We start from the raw sequence: 17,748 nt of genomic DNA, 5'->3' as shown, positions 1-17,748 counted from the left end.
ATGGCTTGGCTGGAATTCCTCTGTTAACCTTTAAATTCTCCAAAATCATCCCTAATTCATTCTCACACGAGTTTCTTACGGAGTTCCCACAATTCTTATTATTTTTGTATACAGAAGCCTAAATAAAACGAAGAGGACGCTTTTGTGGGAAGCTTTAGAAGAGACGATCCCTTCACCCAACATCCCCTGGTTGGCAGTCGGCGATTTTAACTCCATCTTGTCCAAATATGAGAAGAAATGAGGGTTATCTGATGAGAAACGTTGCCCTCTTTTTGGAAGCTTCGTAGACAATAACGATTTACACGGTCTAGGCTTTCGAGGACCTACCTTTACATGGCAAATAGGAGGGGTATTTGAAAGACTAGATCGTGCAATTGGTAACATATCCTGGACTCGTTCCTTCCCAAAGTGCCTAGTTATACACCTAGTGAGGATTAAATCTGACCATCGACCTCTCCTAGTAGATTTATGCCCTGACCTCGAAGCAGCTAAAGGAAGACCCTTTCTGTTCTTAGCTGAATGGGTTCACCATCAAAAATTTTCCAGCGCTATTTCTATTCTATGGAAATATAATGGGGACATGGCATCTACTCTAGAACAACTCACCACAGGGCTAAAAGAGTGGAATACAAAAATTTTTGGGCACATTGGAACTCAGAAACGAGAAATAGCAAAAAACCTAAGCAAGATACAACATATACTTAAGAGGACAAATTCAATTTTTCTAATACAAAAATAAATGGATTTAAGAAAAGAGATGGAAAACATTCTTAATCAAGAAGAGTTATTATGGAAACAAAAATCAAGATGTGATTGGCTCAAAATGGGAGACAGAAACACAAAATTCTTTCATGGTCAAACGCTTTACAGACGAAAGACTAATCGCATCGATACCTTATACAACGCAAATGGAGAATGGCTTTTTGAACTCAATGAAGTCCAACCAGAAGCAATACAATTTTTTCAAAAGCTCTATGGAGAAGAAACTGATAAAAGAAGTATCTTGCCGCCCAGTCACTTTCCTCGCTTGGATCAAGTCAATGTTCATTTTCTTGAAAAAGAGGTATCAAATGAAGAAATCAAAATAGAACTTTTTGATATGGCCCAGTTAAAAGCACCAGGAAGTGATGGATACCACGCCTATTTTTTCCAATCTCAGCAGGACAATATTGGTAACGCAGTCTGTGAATAGGTTAAGGGTATATTTAGAGGACGACCCATAAAGCCTGAATTAAATAATACATTTATAGTGTTTATCCCAAAAATTTCCCAACCTAAGGAGATCTCTCAGTTCAGACCCATCAGTCTTTGCTCAGTCCTTTATAAGCTAGTCATGCAAGTCATTGCTAACAGGTTTAAGATAGTTTTCCCAAAAATTATCTCACAAGAACATGCGGGATTCATTGCAGGAAGAACAACCTTTGACAATGTCATAATCGCTCAAGAAGTGATACACTCTATGCGAGAAAAAAGTAAGAAATGGATGACAGTCAAAATTGACCTAGAAAAAACTTATGATAGAGTTCGTTGGGACTTTATTGACAAGTTTATTTAGGCGGCAGGAATCCCAGACTTTCTACGGAACGTTGTTATGTCAGCTATTTCAACATCTACTATGCAGATCCTATAGAATGGGGTACCCAAGGGAAATTTTCGACCAGCACGAAGAATTAGGCAATGATGCCCCTTATCACCTTATCTTTTTGTGCTCTGTATGGAATGGTTAGGCCATAGTTTTCAAACAGCTATTAATTCAGAACAATGGAGCCCAATACGACTCTCTAGGTCAAGACTTGCCTTGTCACACCTTTTTTTTGCCGATGACCTAGTAATATTCACAAAAGCTGACAAGAAACATATTATGTTACTAAAGGATATCTTGGAAAGATTTTGCACATATTCAGACCATTGAATCAACGCACTCAAAACTAATATTTTTTTCTCAAGAGGTGTGGATGAGACTATGAGCAACCAAATAAGTCGACTACTGGGGTTTCAAAAAGTCCAAAATCTAGGAACCTACTTAGGGATCCCACTCCTGCATAGCCGGATTACTAAAGCCAACTATAGTTTATGTGTTGAAAAAGTTAGAGCTAAATTATGTAGTTGGAATGTCAAGCAACTATCGATTGCAAGAAGGTTCACCTTGGCTAAATTTGTCCTCCTGTCCATCCCAAACTATTTCATACAGTCCACACGAATCTCAACAGGAGTTTGTGAAGAAATTGAACGATTGGCGAGACAATTCATGTAATGACCCGAATTTTATCGATACTGAAAAAGTGTAATTTCGGATCTTTGTTTCAGAAAAATAGCTTCATAAATATTTATTAAAAATATTTATGAAGTTAACTGAGTGGATAATTAAAGTTTAACTAAGTGAATTAGCTTTAATTAAAAGTGATTAGGAAAAATGATTAAATTGAATATAATGTGAAAGTTTAATTATAGAATAAAGAAAAGTGAAGGGACTAAATAGGCAAATAAGCCAAAAAGGGGTGACAAATGTATGGTTAAAATAAGTTAAATGTGTACAAATATAAATGGTACACATGTATTATACATGTGTATTTACTTATTTTATAAGTAAAATAATAATAATTAAAGTATATTATTGTAATGGCCCATTTTCAGTAAAAATCAGAATAGTGGTTTCATGACCACAAATCCGATCTAGAAAGAAATTTTATTTTAATATTGTGGCATAGTCTATATTACGATAGGAATACTGCATGAAAATTTTGATAGGAAAATTTTATTGATTATATAGTTAAATTGTTAAAAAGAGAAAAGAAAGAAAAAAATGCATTCTCGGGACTCCATTCCGATAAATCGGATTCATAAATATTTATTACAAATATTTACGAAGTTAGTTGTGTGTCTAATTAGGTTTTGATTAGGTGAATTTGACTTAATTAGAAGTAAATAGGAAAAAGGATTAGATTGAAATAAGTGTGAAAGTTTAATTATAGATTAAAGAAAATAAAAAAGACTAAATAGGTAAATATGCCCTTATTATTAAATGAGGCGGTTTAATGTTGAAAGAAAAAAAATCTAAGATATTTTTTTATATAAAAATATATATTATATATTATATTAATTTAATATTTAAGTATTAATATATAATATATTATATTATTATATTATATATAATATAATATATAAAACATAAAAAAAGTAAAGAAACAGAATAGAAAAAAAAACAAACAGAATAGCAGGGACGAAATAGAGAAAAAGGGAGAAAGAAAAAAGAAAAAAAGAAAATTTGGGATTTCAAGGGTTCAATTTCAATTTGGTAAGTCAATTTAATTCATTTTCTTGTAATTATTGAGTTTTTATGATCCTAGAACAAAATACTATTAGGTATATGTTGAAATTTTGAGAGTTATTAGATTTTTTTATATAGTTATTGTTGAATTTATGGATAAATTAGAGATTGAACTTATGAAAAATTCAAATTAGAATTGAGAAAAAAAATTGAATTGTGAAATAGATTGCAATAAGGAGCAAATTATAAGAACTTTGAAATTGGGGTTTATTAGTGAAAATTTGGGAGTTAAACTAAGTTATAAGTAGAATTTAAATAAAAATAAAGCATAGATTGTAATAGAAATGGAAATAATTTTAGTTATGGAATAAATTGAAATGTAAGTTAATGTAAGAAATGATGAATTTATTATATCATACATGTTTATTTTTTTAATAGCATAGGAAAGTCATTTAATTATTTTCTCTAACATATAAATGTTATATGTTTTATATGAAATTGAAGAGAAAGAAAAGAAATGAGAGGACCTAATTGAAGAAAAAGGAAAAGGGGAGGCTAAGGAGTGAAGGAAGACATCATCTCAATCTTTTTGTTGTAAGTACTACAAGATTTTTTTTAAATTAATTTTATTTAGATGTTTATATTGTAGTATAGAATTATTTAGAAAAAAAAATGTAATATATATGTATATATTTAAATTTATAAGTAAATAAATAATAATAGATTATGGAATTATGAAATTTGAAAAGAAAATTATAATTGGAGAATATAAGAAATTATATTGTTTGAACATTAAGTAATAATGTTGTGACAAAAGTATATGTGTGAAAAAGATGTGATATTTGTGAATTGTGTAATATGTACTAAATTGTAATGATGAAGAAATGAAAAATCTTTTTCGAGATATTTATGTAAAGTATTTAAATGTATGAAATTCAGTTTTAATGCCCAAGTAGATGAATCTAGAACTACTAGGATATTAGTGGCACGCCATTAAGGAACTCTAGCGCGCTCTCTGATTATTAGCACATTAGTGCTCTCTGTTCTATTATTAGCACGTTAAGTGCTCTCTGTTTAGTACATTTGTGCTCTCTGCATAGCACTTTAGTGCTCTCTGTTCGTTTGTGCATAATAATGCACTTCTGTATTTGTTCCGTATATCCAGTGCGTCCTATTAAGTCTACTTTGGGCTAAAGTTATAAGTTGTGAATCAAAGCGAATTATCAATGTACTAAGGTAAGTTTTATAACTTATATAATAATAAATTAATTTTTGTTATTATAAGATACAACTAAAGAAACTTATATGCATATAAATATATATTGATCAAAATGGATTATAATATTTTAAATGGGATTTATTTGCCTATTTATTCTTGTAGTGCTTACTAAGCCTTCACCGGCTTAACGCGTTTAATTTTAACGCGTAGGTACAATTAGACTCGAAGAGGTAGCGTCGACTAGAAGATCTCTCATCTCATCACATCCTCAAGAGCTTCATAAGTAGGGACCATATTTTGAATTAAAAGTGGCATGTACAAAGGTGTTATTTTGATCACATCAGAATGTTACAAGACTTTTGTTGTAAAAAAAATGGTAATTAGTATTTTTAATGTTTATACTAATGAAATGGTACAAAAGTTTATATAGTATATATGGTATTGGTTGTTTTTGGTTTGAACTTGCAGGGGGTTTTATACAAAATAAGTAGAAATGCTGCCGAAATTTTGAAAAAAAAATAATTCGTTCCACTCCTAATACGTATTTTGGGCCTCGAGGGTCTATTGTAAAGACTTAAAAGTTAAACTATGCTATGAATGTTATTTATTTATGAATTATTTCTAAATTGTCCAATATGTCTGATAATGCTCCGTAACCCTGATTTGGTGATGGTTTAGGGTTAAGGGGTGTTACAATTATATTAATATTATTTTATATTAATTAATTAAATAAATAAAAGTCATGACACGTGTAAGGTGATAAATGAATACATGTGTATTAATAAATATACACATGTATAAATAATAAATATTATAATAGTTTAATAATAAAAGTAAATAAATAAATGAAATAAAAGAAATGAAACAGAAAAACAAAGCAAACGAAACAGAGAAGAACAGGGGAGAAAAAAAGGAAAGAAAGAAAGAAAGGGAGAAAAGGGAAAATCAATGTTTTGAAGCTTTAAACTTTAATAGGTATGTCAATTTAGTCATTTTTTACTTAATTTTGATGTTTTAAAAGCTTTAGAACAAAGTTTTGATGAAATTAAGTTGATATTTTGAAAGTTATTAGATTTCTAAATATTGTTCATGTTGAATAAAAAGATGAATTAAAGGCTAATTTGATAGAAATTCAAGTTAGAAATGATATAAGGATTAAATCGTAAAGAGAGAATTAAGTTTTGACATAGTAATGATTAAATTAAAGGGAATTCAAAATTGAAGTTTTATGTTAAATATGAAAAGCTGGAAATTACTTTAAAGTAAGTGTAAAGACGAAAATTAGGTTAATTTTGAAGAAAAAGAAAAGTTATGGTGATAGGACTAAAATGAAATTTATGAAAAAGTTACATGGAAAATTAGAGAAAATGATATTAATGGTCTTAAATGCTGTCTTAATTTTTCCGTAGCTAATATAGCGCCGAAAGTGTCATCGAGGAAAGGGAAAAAGAAAATGGACAAGGATATCAGTGGACTCGAGAATTACGGTTTGTATTTCTATAAACTGAACTTAATAGTTGATTGTTATGTTAATATTTGAATTGCTTGAGAATGGAAATGCTAAGGTAAGAACTATAATGTTTTATCATTTATTGAATTTGATTATTAATTGTTGTATCATGATTGATATGTGACAAGTAATTAAAGTATGAAATATTTGAATGTGTAATTATTGGAAAATGAATTAAAAGGTATGTTGTATTAAAATTGAATTACATGTGAATTGATAAAGAAAGGATTTGAAATGAAGTGAAAGCAAATTAAGAAATTGAAAATTGGAAGTTGACTGAAATCCCTATTAATAATGTCAGGCTAGTCGGATATAGTTGGCATGCCATAGGATCAGTGAAGTTAGGGAAATTCCGACTCTGTGTCGATGAGACACTTTATGTGTCGCCAGACTGTGACTGTTCCGGATTCGTTCTGATGAGGTACTTTGTGTACCGTTACTGTGACTGTTACCGTTGCGGTGTATTCCGGCTTCGGCCGATGAAACACTGTATTATATGCCTGGTGTGTAGGTTGGATTTGGATCCGTGTATCCGTCCAGGTCCGAGTCATGTTAATAGAGGTAACTAAAAGTATTAAAGACTGTTTGCTACGGAATAATTGACTGTTACTGAATAAATGACTGTTATTGTATAACTGACTGTTATAGAGTAACTGAATGCTACTGAAGAAATTATTATAACAGTATAATTAATTGTTGATGAATGACTGAATGTTCTGTATGAAACTGATAAATTGGTTGATAAATATTGACTGTTGATTGTTATGTATTAATGGATAACGAATGTAGACCGGATTAAATGGTAAAATTTTTATTGACTGTTGACTGTTATGTATTAATGGATAACGAATGTAGACCGAATTAAATGGTAAAATTTATAAGTTATGAAGTGAAGTTAAGTGATTGAATTATAAAGACTGTGAATCTAAAAGCTAAAGCTTGAATACATATATGAATGACCAATATTATTGTTTTATTGATTTATGAAATTACTGTAAAAGTTGCATGATTTAAGCAAATGTTATATTTTTTTTTGTACTATTAAGTATTTAGTTTATAGAAATACCACTGAGTTTATACTCAGCGTACGGTTGTTTCCGTGCATAGGTTAAGCTAAAGAAAGATCGTCGAATCAACATCCTAAGCCGATCCCGAACTCAACAAGGTAAAATATGTTAATTGTTGATAATGGCATGTACCTAGGCTATTAAGTTAATAGAGTAAAAATGTTCAAAAATGGTTTAAAGATGTTAGGTCATAAAATGAAATATGCATGCTTGAAAGTTAATATAAGTAAGTTGTTTAAGATTGTACACAAAAATTTTAAGTTAATCTAGACCGTGGTTCCACTGAAAGTACATTGGTTGAATGTATTATTGTCAAGTTGGGCTAGCATTAAATATGATTAATCGAGTTTTAATCATGTTGAAAGTCGGTAAAAATGTTATCATTAAGCTTAAGTTTTTACAGGGTCAGTAACTTGCAAAACGAAGCTCATCATAGGTCCACACGGCCAGGTCACACAGGCGTGTGATCAGATCGTGTGAGACACATGGCTCGTACACGGGCGTGTCGTTAGGCCGTGTGTCCCCTGCACTCAAAATGTTCTCCAGTTAGTATATTGGAATTGTTACACGGGCTAAGCACACGGGCGTATGCTTTGGCCGTGCGAAATTAACAGATTTTAAAGAAAAACAACACAGTGTTCCCACACGGACTTGTAAGAAGGGTACACGGGCATGTCCCCTAGGTCACACGGGCGTGTGACACTGTTCATAAAAGGGAATTTTTAAGTTTTCACGAAAATTTTTATAAGCTTCCAGTCGAACCCCGATTGGATTCAAATGTTTATAGTAATCAATATAGGCCAATTTAAGATACAAAATGACATAATTTTAATTTATGTATCATAATTATCCCTGTTTAATGCATAAAAGTATTGTAATGACTAGTAATGCTCCGTAATCCTGTTCCGGCGACGGGACGGGGTTAAGGGGGTGTTACAATTCATATGGGGAACCAGTACAGGAAATCGAAAATTGGCTCTAGTTGATTGGAAATCTATATGCCAACCTCACAAATGTGGAAGGTTGGGCATTCAACATTTGAAAGATTAGGATGCCTCTTTCCTTCTAAAGCTAGGTTTTAATCTTATTTCTAAAAGGGACTCACTATGGGTGCAAGTTCTAAGATCGAAATACCGAATGATAGGGTCGATCCCAGAGTGCATCACACGTGGAAATTGTTCAGCTGTTTGGAAAGCTATTACAAATGTCTGGCCACTGCTAAAAAGAAATTTATGTTGGTCCATTTGTACAGGAGAATACGTTAGATGCTGAGAGGATCCATGGATTCCAAAATCAGGCCCACTTAAAGAACACGTTTCATCAACAGTTGGACCTACCCCGGAATGTCGAGTTAAAGATATGGTAATGGAAGAAGGCATTTGGGACATAAGTACCCTAAGGAATTGGTTAACAAATGATATAATTCAAAAGATTATAAACATCCCTCATCCACATCCCTTTGCTGGTCTCGACAAAATCTGTTGGAATCTCACATCCAACGGGAAATTTACAGTAAAGAGCGCGTACCACCTATTAAAAGGAAATACATGGAATGAACAAGATAATAACTGGGAAAACATTTGGAAGTTCCAAAGGCCACAGCGAGTTCGATTTTTTCTATGGCGGGTCTATAAACAGCGTCTGCTTACAAACTTTGAACGAGTTAAAAGAGGAATTGGTCAGAATGAAGCTTGCCCAGTATGCGAATACGAGACAGAAGACATCCTGCATACTCTTAGGGACTGCTCAGTGGCCAAGGATATTTGGAAATTAATATTACCTGCAAAGAGATTGCCCCAATTTTCTTCTGACAGCTTGCTCTAATGGGTCCAGAAAAATTTAGAATCCCATAGCCAGTTTGCAGGACAAGAAGTACTTTGGCCCATGCTTTTCGAAATCATTTTATGGCGGCTATGGAAGAACAGAAACATGATTGTCTTTCAAGGTCTTCCATGAAGTTCAATGGAAGTTATTAAAGCATCAATTAGCAGGGCAAAGCAAAATAATGAAGTCAATAGCAATGCTTCATCTGTTAATAGAATCTTAGGACATATTCCAAGGAATAGTTTTAATTTCAGCTGAAGAGAATGTTAGTTTTATAGGAATTTTTTTAGGATTTTACCTTACACCCAAAAAAAAATGCATAAATAATAAATGAAGTGTTGGTTGAATTGGTAAATTTAAAATTTTGAAATTTACAATATTTTAGGTTCATTTATTTATTTTTATAAAATAATAAAAATATACTTAGTGCTTAATTGACTCATGAAACAAATTCAATTAAGAGCTTAATATAGTATAGATATATATATTTTTGACTTAATGCATATTTTAATCTCTGAAGTATACTATTTTTCTATTTTGGTCTGAATATTTAGTCCATCATACGTTGCCACGCATCGTGCGACAATGTCATAATGAAATCATCATTATAGTCATTTGAAAAATCTTTAAAAATTTAAAAATAAAAAAAAAAAATACATAAAAAAGAAATTCCAAAAAAATATTTAAATCTCTAAAAATTATTAAAAATAAGAAATTTATAAACTTATAAATTATAAAAACAATATAAAATATAATAAATTACTAATTTTTCTTAAATATATTAAAAACTTTAATATTTTTAAAATTTTATAAACCACATTAACTATAGCTTGAACATGAGAATGTTGTCAACAATATTATTTATAATAATTGTTTTATCATTTAATCAGTCGGAATTTATAATTGGAAGATTTTTAAGTGATAATTTTAGATTTTTTTAAAATAATTAAATAATAAAAAATAATGTTATTCCAATTAAATAATTTAAATAATTAAAAATTAATATTATTTGTTTTTTATTTTAAGAAAACCGCCATGCGAGAGCCGATTTGGCAGTGAGACTAGCACTATTTGTTTTATATTTTAACAAAGGGATTACCAACATGTGTTGTAATTCTATCAGTCATTTTAAATTAATTTTTAAATTTTAAAATATTTTAATCATTGTTTTTTTTAAAATACAAATAATTAACCTAAGGATTGTTTGAAAACAAATATAACCCATCATCCTTATTAAAGGCTATTTTAGTTAATTTATCAACTTCTATGTTTTCTTCGGTGGGATGTACTTGAATATCTATTCTTTTACATTCTTGAGGAATGATATATCTTTTCAATAACAGTCAACTTAAAATACGTTGAAATCGAATCTTGAATTGTTTCAATAGCTTTCAAGCTATTTGTTTGAATCAACACTTTAAATTATGAATATTATATTAATTAGGTTATTTTGTTATCAAGTAATTTAATTTAAATTAATTTTTAAATTTAAAACATTTTAGTTATATCTTTAAATTATAATATTATATTAATCAAGTGACCGTTAAATTAACAGTTAACCAACACTTATTTTATTAAAAATACTAAGATGCCCTTAAAAAATATACTAAGATGAAAAGGAAATTATACAGAAAATGGATAATATTTATATTTAGGGGTCAACCGTGGAATTAAGAAAATATCAAAACTCAGAGTATGAGTGAGGCAAGGAAGAATAAAAAGGCGGGAAGCAAAGTAAGGAAGGAGTGTCCTTTAAAAACGCAGAGATTTTCGAGAGGTTTTGCGTACTTTTCATCTCGTATTTCAAAAAACACCACAAACTTTCCATTTTCTTCGTATCCTCCCCTCGCTCAAAAACCAACTCTGCTTTCAATTTCTTTTATTTTTCAGATTCAATAACCACAAAACAAATCAAAACAACAACAACAACAAAAATGGCAATCTCTGATAACTGCCGCCAGTCTCTCATTCCTAGCTTCCTCTATTCCACAAATACATCACCCTTTGGTTTCGACACGTCTTCGATTAACGCCAATCATCGTCACCATCACCATGTGCTGCGTCGATCACCGTCCGTTTCGCCATCGCCATTGCCATCGCCATCGACGAATTACTTGGGTGTCGGTGATGCAGGGATTACTTCGGGTAGGATTTTGATACCTGCACCGAAGGAGAAGATCGAGATGCACTCGCCCGCTTTTTACGCTGCGTGTACGATGGGTGGGATATTAAGCTGTGGTCTTACTCACACTGCTGTCACGCCTCTTGATCTTGTCAAGTGTAATATGCAGGTATTCTTTCTTCGTTCATCCGATCATTTTCTTGATTATTCCGATATTTTATTTTATATGATGGAATTTATGAGGTTAATCCTAAATTTCTATTTGATGATCCAAACAAATGATAGATTAAACAACCTTGTTTGATCTTTTCTTTACTTTACGTTTGTTGGAATTTGATGTTTATTTGATTTGGTCTTTGATTCTGAAATTTGGTGGTTAATATGCATTGCACAAGATTTTACTGTTTCACTATTATCATTGCATTGCCTTCGATTACTAATAACATATATTCAAATTTTCTTTGAATTTTAGACTTCAGGGTCAGTTTGAATAGATAGACGGTGAAATTAATTTCTCTGAGATTAGAAACAGTATTGGCAATAAAATGTGATTGAGTACTACAACTTCGTTTTTGTTTAAATTAATTTTTAAATCGACGAAATGGTTGCTCGTCCCTTGATGCTTCCAATGACGTATGTGAAAATGCAATTATTTTCAACGTTTTTTCACCTACATCATTCATAATGAGTAGCTTCATTGTTTTAAATTTAATTGTTCATACCAAAGAAAAATTGGAATGCTAATATGAATGCTTCTGAAATCTCAGATCGACCCAGTAAAATACAAGAGCATCTCATTTGGGTTTGGAATCTTGCTGAAGGAGCAAGGTATTAAAGGTTTATCCAAGGGTTGGGTGCCTACTCTGCTCGGTTACAGTGCCCAGGGCGCTTGTAAATTTGGCTTCTATGAGTTCTTCAAGAAGTACTATTCAGACCTTGCGGGTCCTGAATATGCATTAAAGAATAAGACCCTGATTTTTCTTGCTGGTTCAGCATCAGCTGAAGTGATTGCTGATGTTGCTCTCTGCCCCATGGAGGCTGTCAAAGTCCGTGTGCAAACTCAGCCGGGATTTGCCCGAGGTTTATCAGATGGATTACCAAAGTTTTTGAAGGCTGACGGCTTTGGCGGGTATCATAAACATTAAATAAATTTATGGTTCAAGTAGTGGATTTATGTTTTGCATGAAATGCTGACACTATGTTCTTACAATGTTTGTAGGTTGTTCAAAGGACTCGTTCCTCTCTGGGGACGACAGATTCCATGTAAGCCAAACATTTAGCAATTTGTAATTGTTAACCACTGTGTTTAAGTGTCTTTCCTTGGGGTTGTGAGAAGTTTAGAATCTGTAGTGACGAAATGAATTGCTATATGTGCAGATACGATGATGAAATTTGCATCTTTTGAAACAATTGTAGAGCTACTCTACAGGCATGCCATCCCAACCCCGAAAGATAAGTGCAGTAAATCATTGCAACTTGCGGTGAGCTTTGCTGGTGGATACATAGCTGGTGTTTTCTGTGCTGTTGTGTCACATCCTGCTGACAACCTAGTCTCTTTTCTCAACAATGCCAGGGGAGCAACAGTCGGTGACGTACGTAAAAACCTTATATTGTTTCAATATCATTGATATATATATCACTTTTGACATGATCACCCTGATCTTTTACACTTCTTTAATCTGTTGCAGGCGGTGAAGAAGATGGGATTGTTGGGTCTTTGCACCCGTGGACTTCCCCTTCGTATTGTCATGATTGGAACCCTTACTGGTGCACAATGGGGAATCTATGATGCTTTTAAAGTTTTTGTTGGGCTGTGAGTTTTTTCCGATATAGAATTTTAAATCCTAATATCCAAGAAATTTCAATCATATCCAATGACTTAAATCTGGTTTTCCCACTCCTGCAGGCCAACCACTGGCGGTGGTGCTCCCACTCCTGCACCTGCAAAGGCAGGAAAAAGTATGTAGTTCGTGGAGAACGCAATGCTACTTTAGTTAATTCATGTATGAATTTTATAAAGGGGATTCCCCTTATTGAGAGCAATAATAGGGTTGATGTCCACCAATTGCGAATTTTTTAGTGTACGGATTTTGTTCTTTGTTCTTATTTTGTAGGTACCCATTCAAGCTGTAACCAAACGATGATTGAAACTTTGGTTTCAAACGAACATAGGTTTGGGTTAAGTTTAATGCAGAATTCTTCTCAAAGATTATATACTCTTGGCTTTTTGTATACAAAGGAAGCATAGAGGTCGAAAGATGAATTGCAAGATTAATCTTTTTGTCTATCTTTAAAATATGCTTTTTATAAATCAATTGATTTAATATTGCTAAGCTTAAGGCCTTAAACCCTAGCCAACGGTGAAAGGGTTTAAGGTCTAATTGGACTATTGCTTGAACCTAGATAAATGGGTTCTGGGTCTGGTCAAGCTAAAATTGATCCATGTTCTCTTTCTTTTTCAAGCCTAAGATCTGTTTTTTGAAGTATATTTTTCCCCATCAAGGATTGGGTTAGTAACTAAGTTGTGAACCAATTCTAATAGAATTTAAAGCCTCCTTTCCCTTGCTCATTGCTCATTTCTCATTTGACCGCTGCAAGATATTAATTAGGAGTTGGGTGGATTTTAATTGAACACGTGGTAAAACAATTTGAACCATATAACTTCGGTGAACCCTTGATTTACAATCCTAGTTTATATAAATAAATATTAATGGTTTTTTACTTCATTCAAAATACATAAATCACAATTCAAAGGCGTAACATAAATAAATATATGAATACGGCATATCAAAATTAATACAAATATACATATTATTGTAATTATTATTTATGTAACACGTAATAAAATCAATCCAAAATAATATGTAAGTAATTTATTTAGCTAAATAATGATTAAAGTTATTACAGACACGTAAATAACAATTCAAACATTGTCATCTTCAATCTCCTCCTCCATATTATACAGAAGTTCTTGTATTTAAACTAACTCAAGAAAAACCAAACCCAAGAGTCTTAACTCATGGACAATTGCTTGCCGGTCCCAGGTTTGATTGTAAAATTAAAGGCAAACATGTACTAGCAAGTACAGCGAGATAATAACGCAGGGGTAGAAATGGCAAAGGAGGTGCTCATCATTTAGGGTTTGTTTTCTTTTAGCTGTCATGTTTATGTTACAGCTGACAGGATTTACGACGCAAAATACAACTTTTCTTTGAAAACCATAAAAAAAAAAAGAAAAAAAGAAAAAAGAAAGAGAGAAACTTCTGATAATCATAATATCGTAGCTTAGATTTGAAAGCGATTAGCTTGAAAAGAGGTTGAATCTTTTAGTCTAACTAATGCTTAAACTGATTATAATTATGAGGTTACTCGTTATAAATAGATATAATAATAATAATATCAACTAAATTAAAATTTGTTTAATTACTAAATATTTTACATGCATACATTTACGAGCAGTTTATATATATATATTAAACTATTTTATTTAATTATTGTAAATTTTCAATCAAAATTTATGTACTACATCAATATTTATTTAGAGTAATAGTTAAAATTTTTATTTATATTTTTATGATACGAATTTAAACCTTATCATTTTCTTTTCTTCCCACATCGTTATCATGATAAAAAAAAATCTATATAACTTTTTTTTTTATTTTTCTACCAAAGAAACGGTGGTTTCTTAGTTTTGTAGGATGCCGAAAAAGAACCAAATTAATGGATGATTTTTTTCTATACCAAACATTTCCATTTTCATCTTTAATGTGCATTTTATTATATCAAACGCTTTGACTTTTAAGAAGTCTGAAAAGAAGTCAAACGAAATAGAAAATTTGTTGTTGCAATGGATAAATTTCATAGATATAAGTACTTTATTTTAAATTTTATTATATTCCTACTCAATTTGGATACGGATTGCCTTTCACTTCACATCACCGAGTTGATCACTGAGTACCCAACCACCCATTGATCAGAAAATCTTCCATTTACTCACCACCTAAAGGAACCATTAATGGACAATTGAGTCACAACAACCTTATTATATCTCAATAGAGGGAATGCCAGATCAATGCCACACTTGAAGGCAACCAATTTGCAATTTGGCAGACCATATGACCGGGCCACTGCCCATATTGTCGATAACTTGGCAGTATCAAACAAGGTCCCTCCCCCTAAAAATATACCAAGGAACGATGAAGAAATGATATTTACCCCATTTAACAACCTTAAGCACCAATCCTCAGTACTCAATGTACCTTACCTTTCTAACGTCCATCACCTTACTCTCCTCTTACTACTCCTTTTCTGTTTATGTAAGTGAACCGACCTCTTTGTCACCATCTCTATTTCTTTCTTATTGACCACTATCAATATTTCTAAACAAATTTAAAAAAGATCAATCCAACTTGTTTATCCAAACTAGGGCTAATTATGTAAGCACGATTTAACCGATTCATGTATGGACGCATGCTGTTGCTATACACGTCCGACAAAATTTGAAGTAAATTTTTTTCTTAATGTTCTAATGGAAAATCAAACTTCGAAGGGATACACTAATGTTATGTCTAATTCCAGGATGGGGTCCAAAGCTATGAGTTTTCCTTCAAAGAAATAACGGAAATTGAGAAATTTCAGCTTCTTGTGTATAAAACGCGTTTTGATGAAAAAGACGTACACTTTGTCTGTGTATTGCATGCGGATTACTGTGTGAAAAGTATTTTTCTCTTTAAACCTTTTACTTTCACTTGATGTTTGTAATTCGCTGTTAACGTCCCCAGCCTCATTAAAGCCACTTTGTTTGTTTCCTGGGAAATCTTTATGAAGCATTTTGTTTTTCATTTCGACGAAAATTGAAAACAACTTTGTTCTATTTTCCCGAGAAAATCTTTCCGTTTTGAAGTTGTATTTGTTATAGGCGTTCACCAGCTCATTAAAACAACTTTGTTCGTTTCCTGGGAAATTATTGAAAGGCATTTTTATTTTTCCTGTTCTACTTGTATTAACTATTAAAGTTTAGGAAATCGAACCAAGTAAATTTATTTGAATTAAAATGAATATACTACTTAAATCCATGAGACATATTTTTAAATGAAAATTTACTAGATTTAAATTTCTTTTAAAAGATTTCACCTTAACTAAAATATCACAGTTTTTTTAACTACCATATTAAGTACATAAACTACTCTTAGCTATTAACAACTGATCTTAAAAATCATAAGACAAAGTTCATAATTTTCTTAAAAAAATGCTTTTGTTTAGACTATAGATATATCGAGAAACTATGTAAAAGACCAGCTTGATCTAAAAAATGGATGACAGTTTAATCAATATTATCGAATGGATTGGTATTTTACTCGTCCTATATACTCTAGGGGTCCCCGGAAGTCATTAAAGCAGCTTTGTTTGTTTCCGGGAAATCTTTCTGAAGCAATATATTTTTTGCAGCAAAATAAAAACAAACATGCATGGCAGCAATCTATATATACGTGCTTTATATATCAAATCAAATTGCTTTAATTCCACAACCGTCCCAAATCACCCAATGAACAAATTTGTTTGTTTCCCTAGAATTTTCATCTTTTTAAAAAATTAAGAAATCATTGTCTGCTGGAATATATATATATATATACGGCAGGGAAGCAAGCTTTGCTATATCTTTATCTTTTACGTAAGATCACTCAAAGATCAACTTGCGATTCTTTGTAAATTGGGAAAATAAAAAATATGTCACGTCAAACTAGTTAATTGCTTGCTAGCTGTGTTAGCCAAAAAAAAAAAAAAGGTACGTAATTGAAGACAATAAAACTTTGTAATGTATGAAACAGCCAAACCCGGTCTCGTTTCTCTTAATTCAACATGGTTTACTCTCTCTCTCTCTCTGTGTCTATGTTTTGGTTTGGATTGAAAATTCGACGATGTTAAGTACACACACTGTCACGTCGAGCTGCTAGTGTTTTGATGGTCTCCACATATGTTTTATGATGCTGATATTGAAGGAGAAACAAAAGAGAATTTCTCTTTTACTAAGTGCTTATGTTATCTGTCTCGGCTGTAATATCGTTGCATGGAGTTGAAAGAAGCAACGTATTATAGGTGGGTCAAACTCTGAACACTGAGCAGTTGCTATCTCTGTTGTCAAGATTTGTTTGGGTGCGTTCCATCTCTTGTTTACTGCGACACAATTGTACTCCAACTCAATGTTTGGTTCTCCCGTCAAAGATATGTTACTATTCATTCTCATTTATTTCGACACCAAGTACCTGCTGCCCCTCTCATTTGGTATAATTGAAAACAATAATTGTTTGAACAAGAACAAAAAAGAAATCTGAAAACAAAAAAGAAAAGGTAAGAATTTGAACAATAAATTTTTAGATAATGCATTTAGAAAATGAGTTGTTGATTTTGTTCAAATTTATTTTTTGTGTGGAATGTGTCTCGCATTTTCTGATCAAATTAGAGTCAAAGTAGGGATGGTATCGCGACGAAGTGACAAATTCTAACTTAAAGTAGCCACATAATTAAACTCTTAGTGGGGTTATTTTTCCCAGTTAAACTCTGATTAAACCAGAGATATTTTGTATGATTAAAACTTTAATCTTAGCCCACCTTAGTAACACTAGAATAAACATATTCATAACATCAGATTTTGAGAGAAGATCAAGAGAGAGTTTTCAGAGAGTTTTTAAGGAAATTTTGTATGGTGAGAGAGCTTTTTAGGGTTAGGGTTTGTTTTGA

General features: G+C 31.8%; 1 protein-coding gene across 1 annotated transcript; it reads left to right on the top strand.

The window, feature by feature from the left end:
* The first annotated feature begins 10,677 nt into the window (after window positions 1–10,677).
* LOC107923704 (mitochondrial phosphate carrier protein 3, mitochondrial) lies at window positions 10,678–13,212 on the top strand. The gene is made up of 6 exons (XM_016853876.2): window positions 10,678–11,179; window positions 11,778–12,139; window positions 12,230–12,273; window positions 12,388–12,602; window positions 12,699–12,823; window positions 12,917–13,212. The coding sequence occupies exons 1-6, from the start codon at window positions 10,823–10,825 to the stop codon at window positions 12,975–12,977; spliced, it is 1,164 nt and encodes a 387-aa protein (XP_016709365.1). The 5' UTR covers window positions 10,678–10,822; the 3' UTR covers window positions 12,978–13,212.
* The last annotated feature ends 4,536 nt before the right edge of the window (window positions 13,213–17,748 follow it).

The sequence above is a fragment of the Gossypium hirsutum genome, chromosome A11 (assembly GCF_007990345.1).
Source record: "Gossypium hirsutum isolate 1008001.06 chromosome A11, Gossypium_hirsutum_v2.1, whole genome shotgun sequence".
Classification (NCBI taxonomy): Eukaryota; Viridiplantae; Streptophyta; class Magnoliopsida; order Malvales; family Malvaceae; genus Gossypium; species Gossypium hirsutum.
Note: the sequence above shows the minus strand (reverse complement) of the source record. Positions and strands in the feature narration are given on the sequence as shown.

What these genes read in the sequence shown, in the direction of transcription:
- LOC107923704 (XM_016853876.2), top strand. Translation starts at nt 10,823, where the DNA reads ATGGCAATCTCTGATAACTGCCGCCAGTCTCTCATTCCTAGCTTCCTC. An exon ending in GGGGAGCAACAGTCGGTGAC is followed by an intron (nt 12,603 to 12,698) that starts GTACGTAAAAAC and finishes AATCTGTTGCAG; the next exon opens with GCGGTGAAGAAGATGGGATT. An exon ending in TTTAAAGTTTTTGTTGGGCT is followed by an intron (nt 12,824 to 12,916) that starts GTGAGTTTTTTC and finishes CCACTCCTGCAG; the next exon opens with GCCAACCACTGGCGGTGGTG.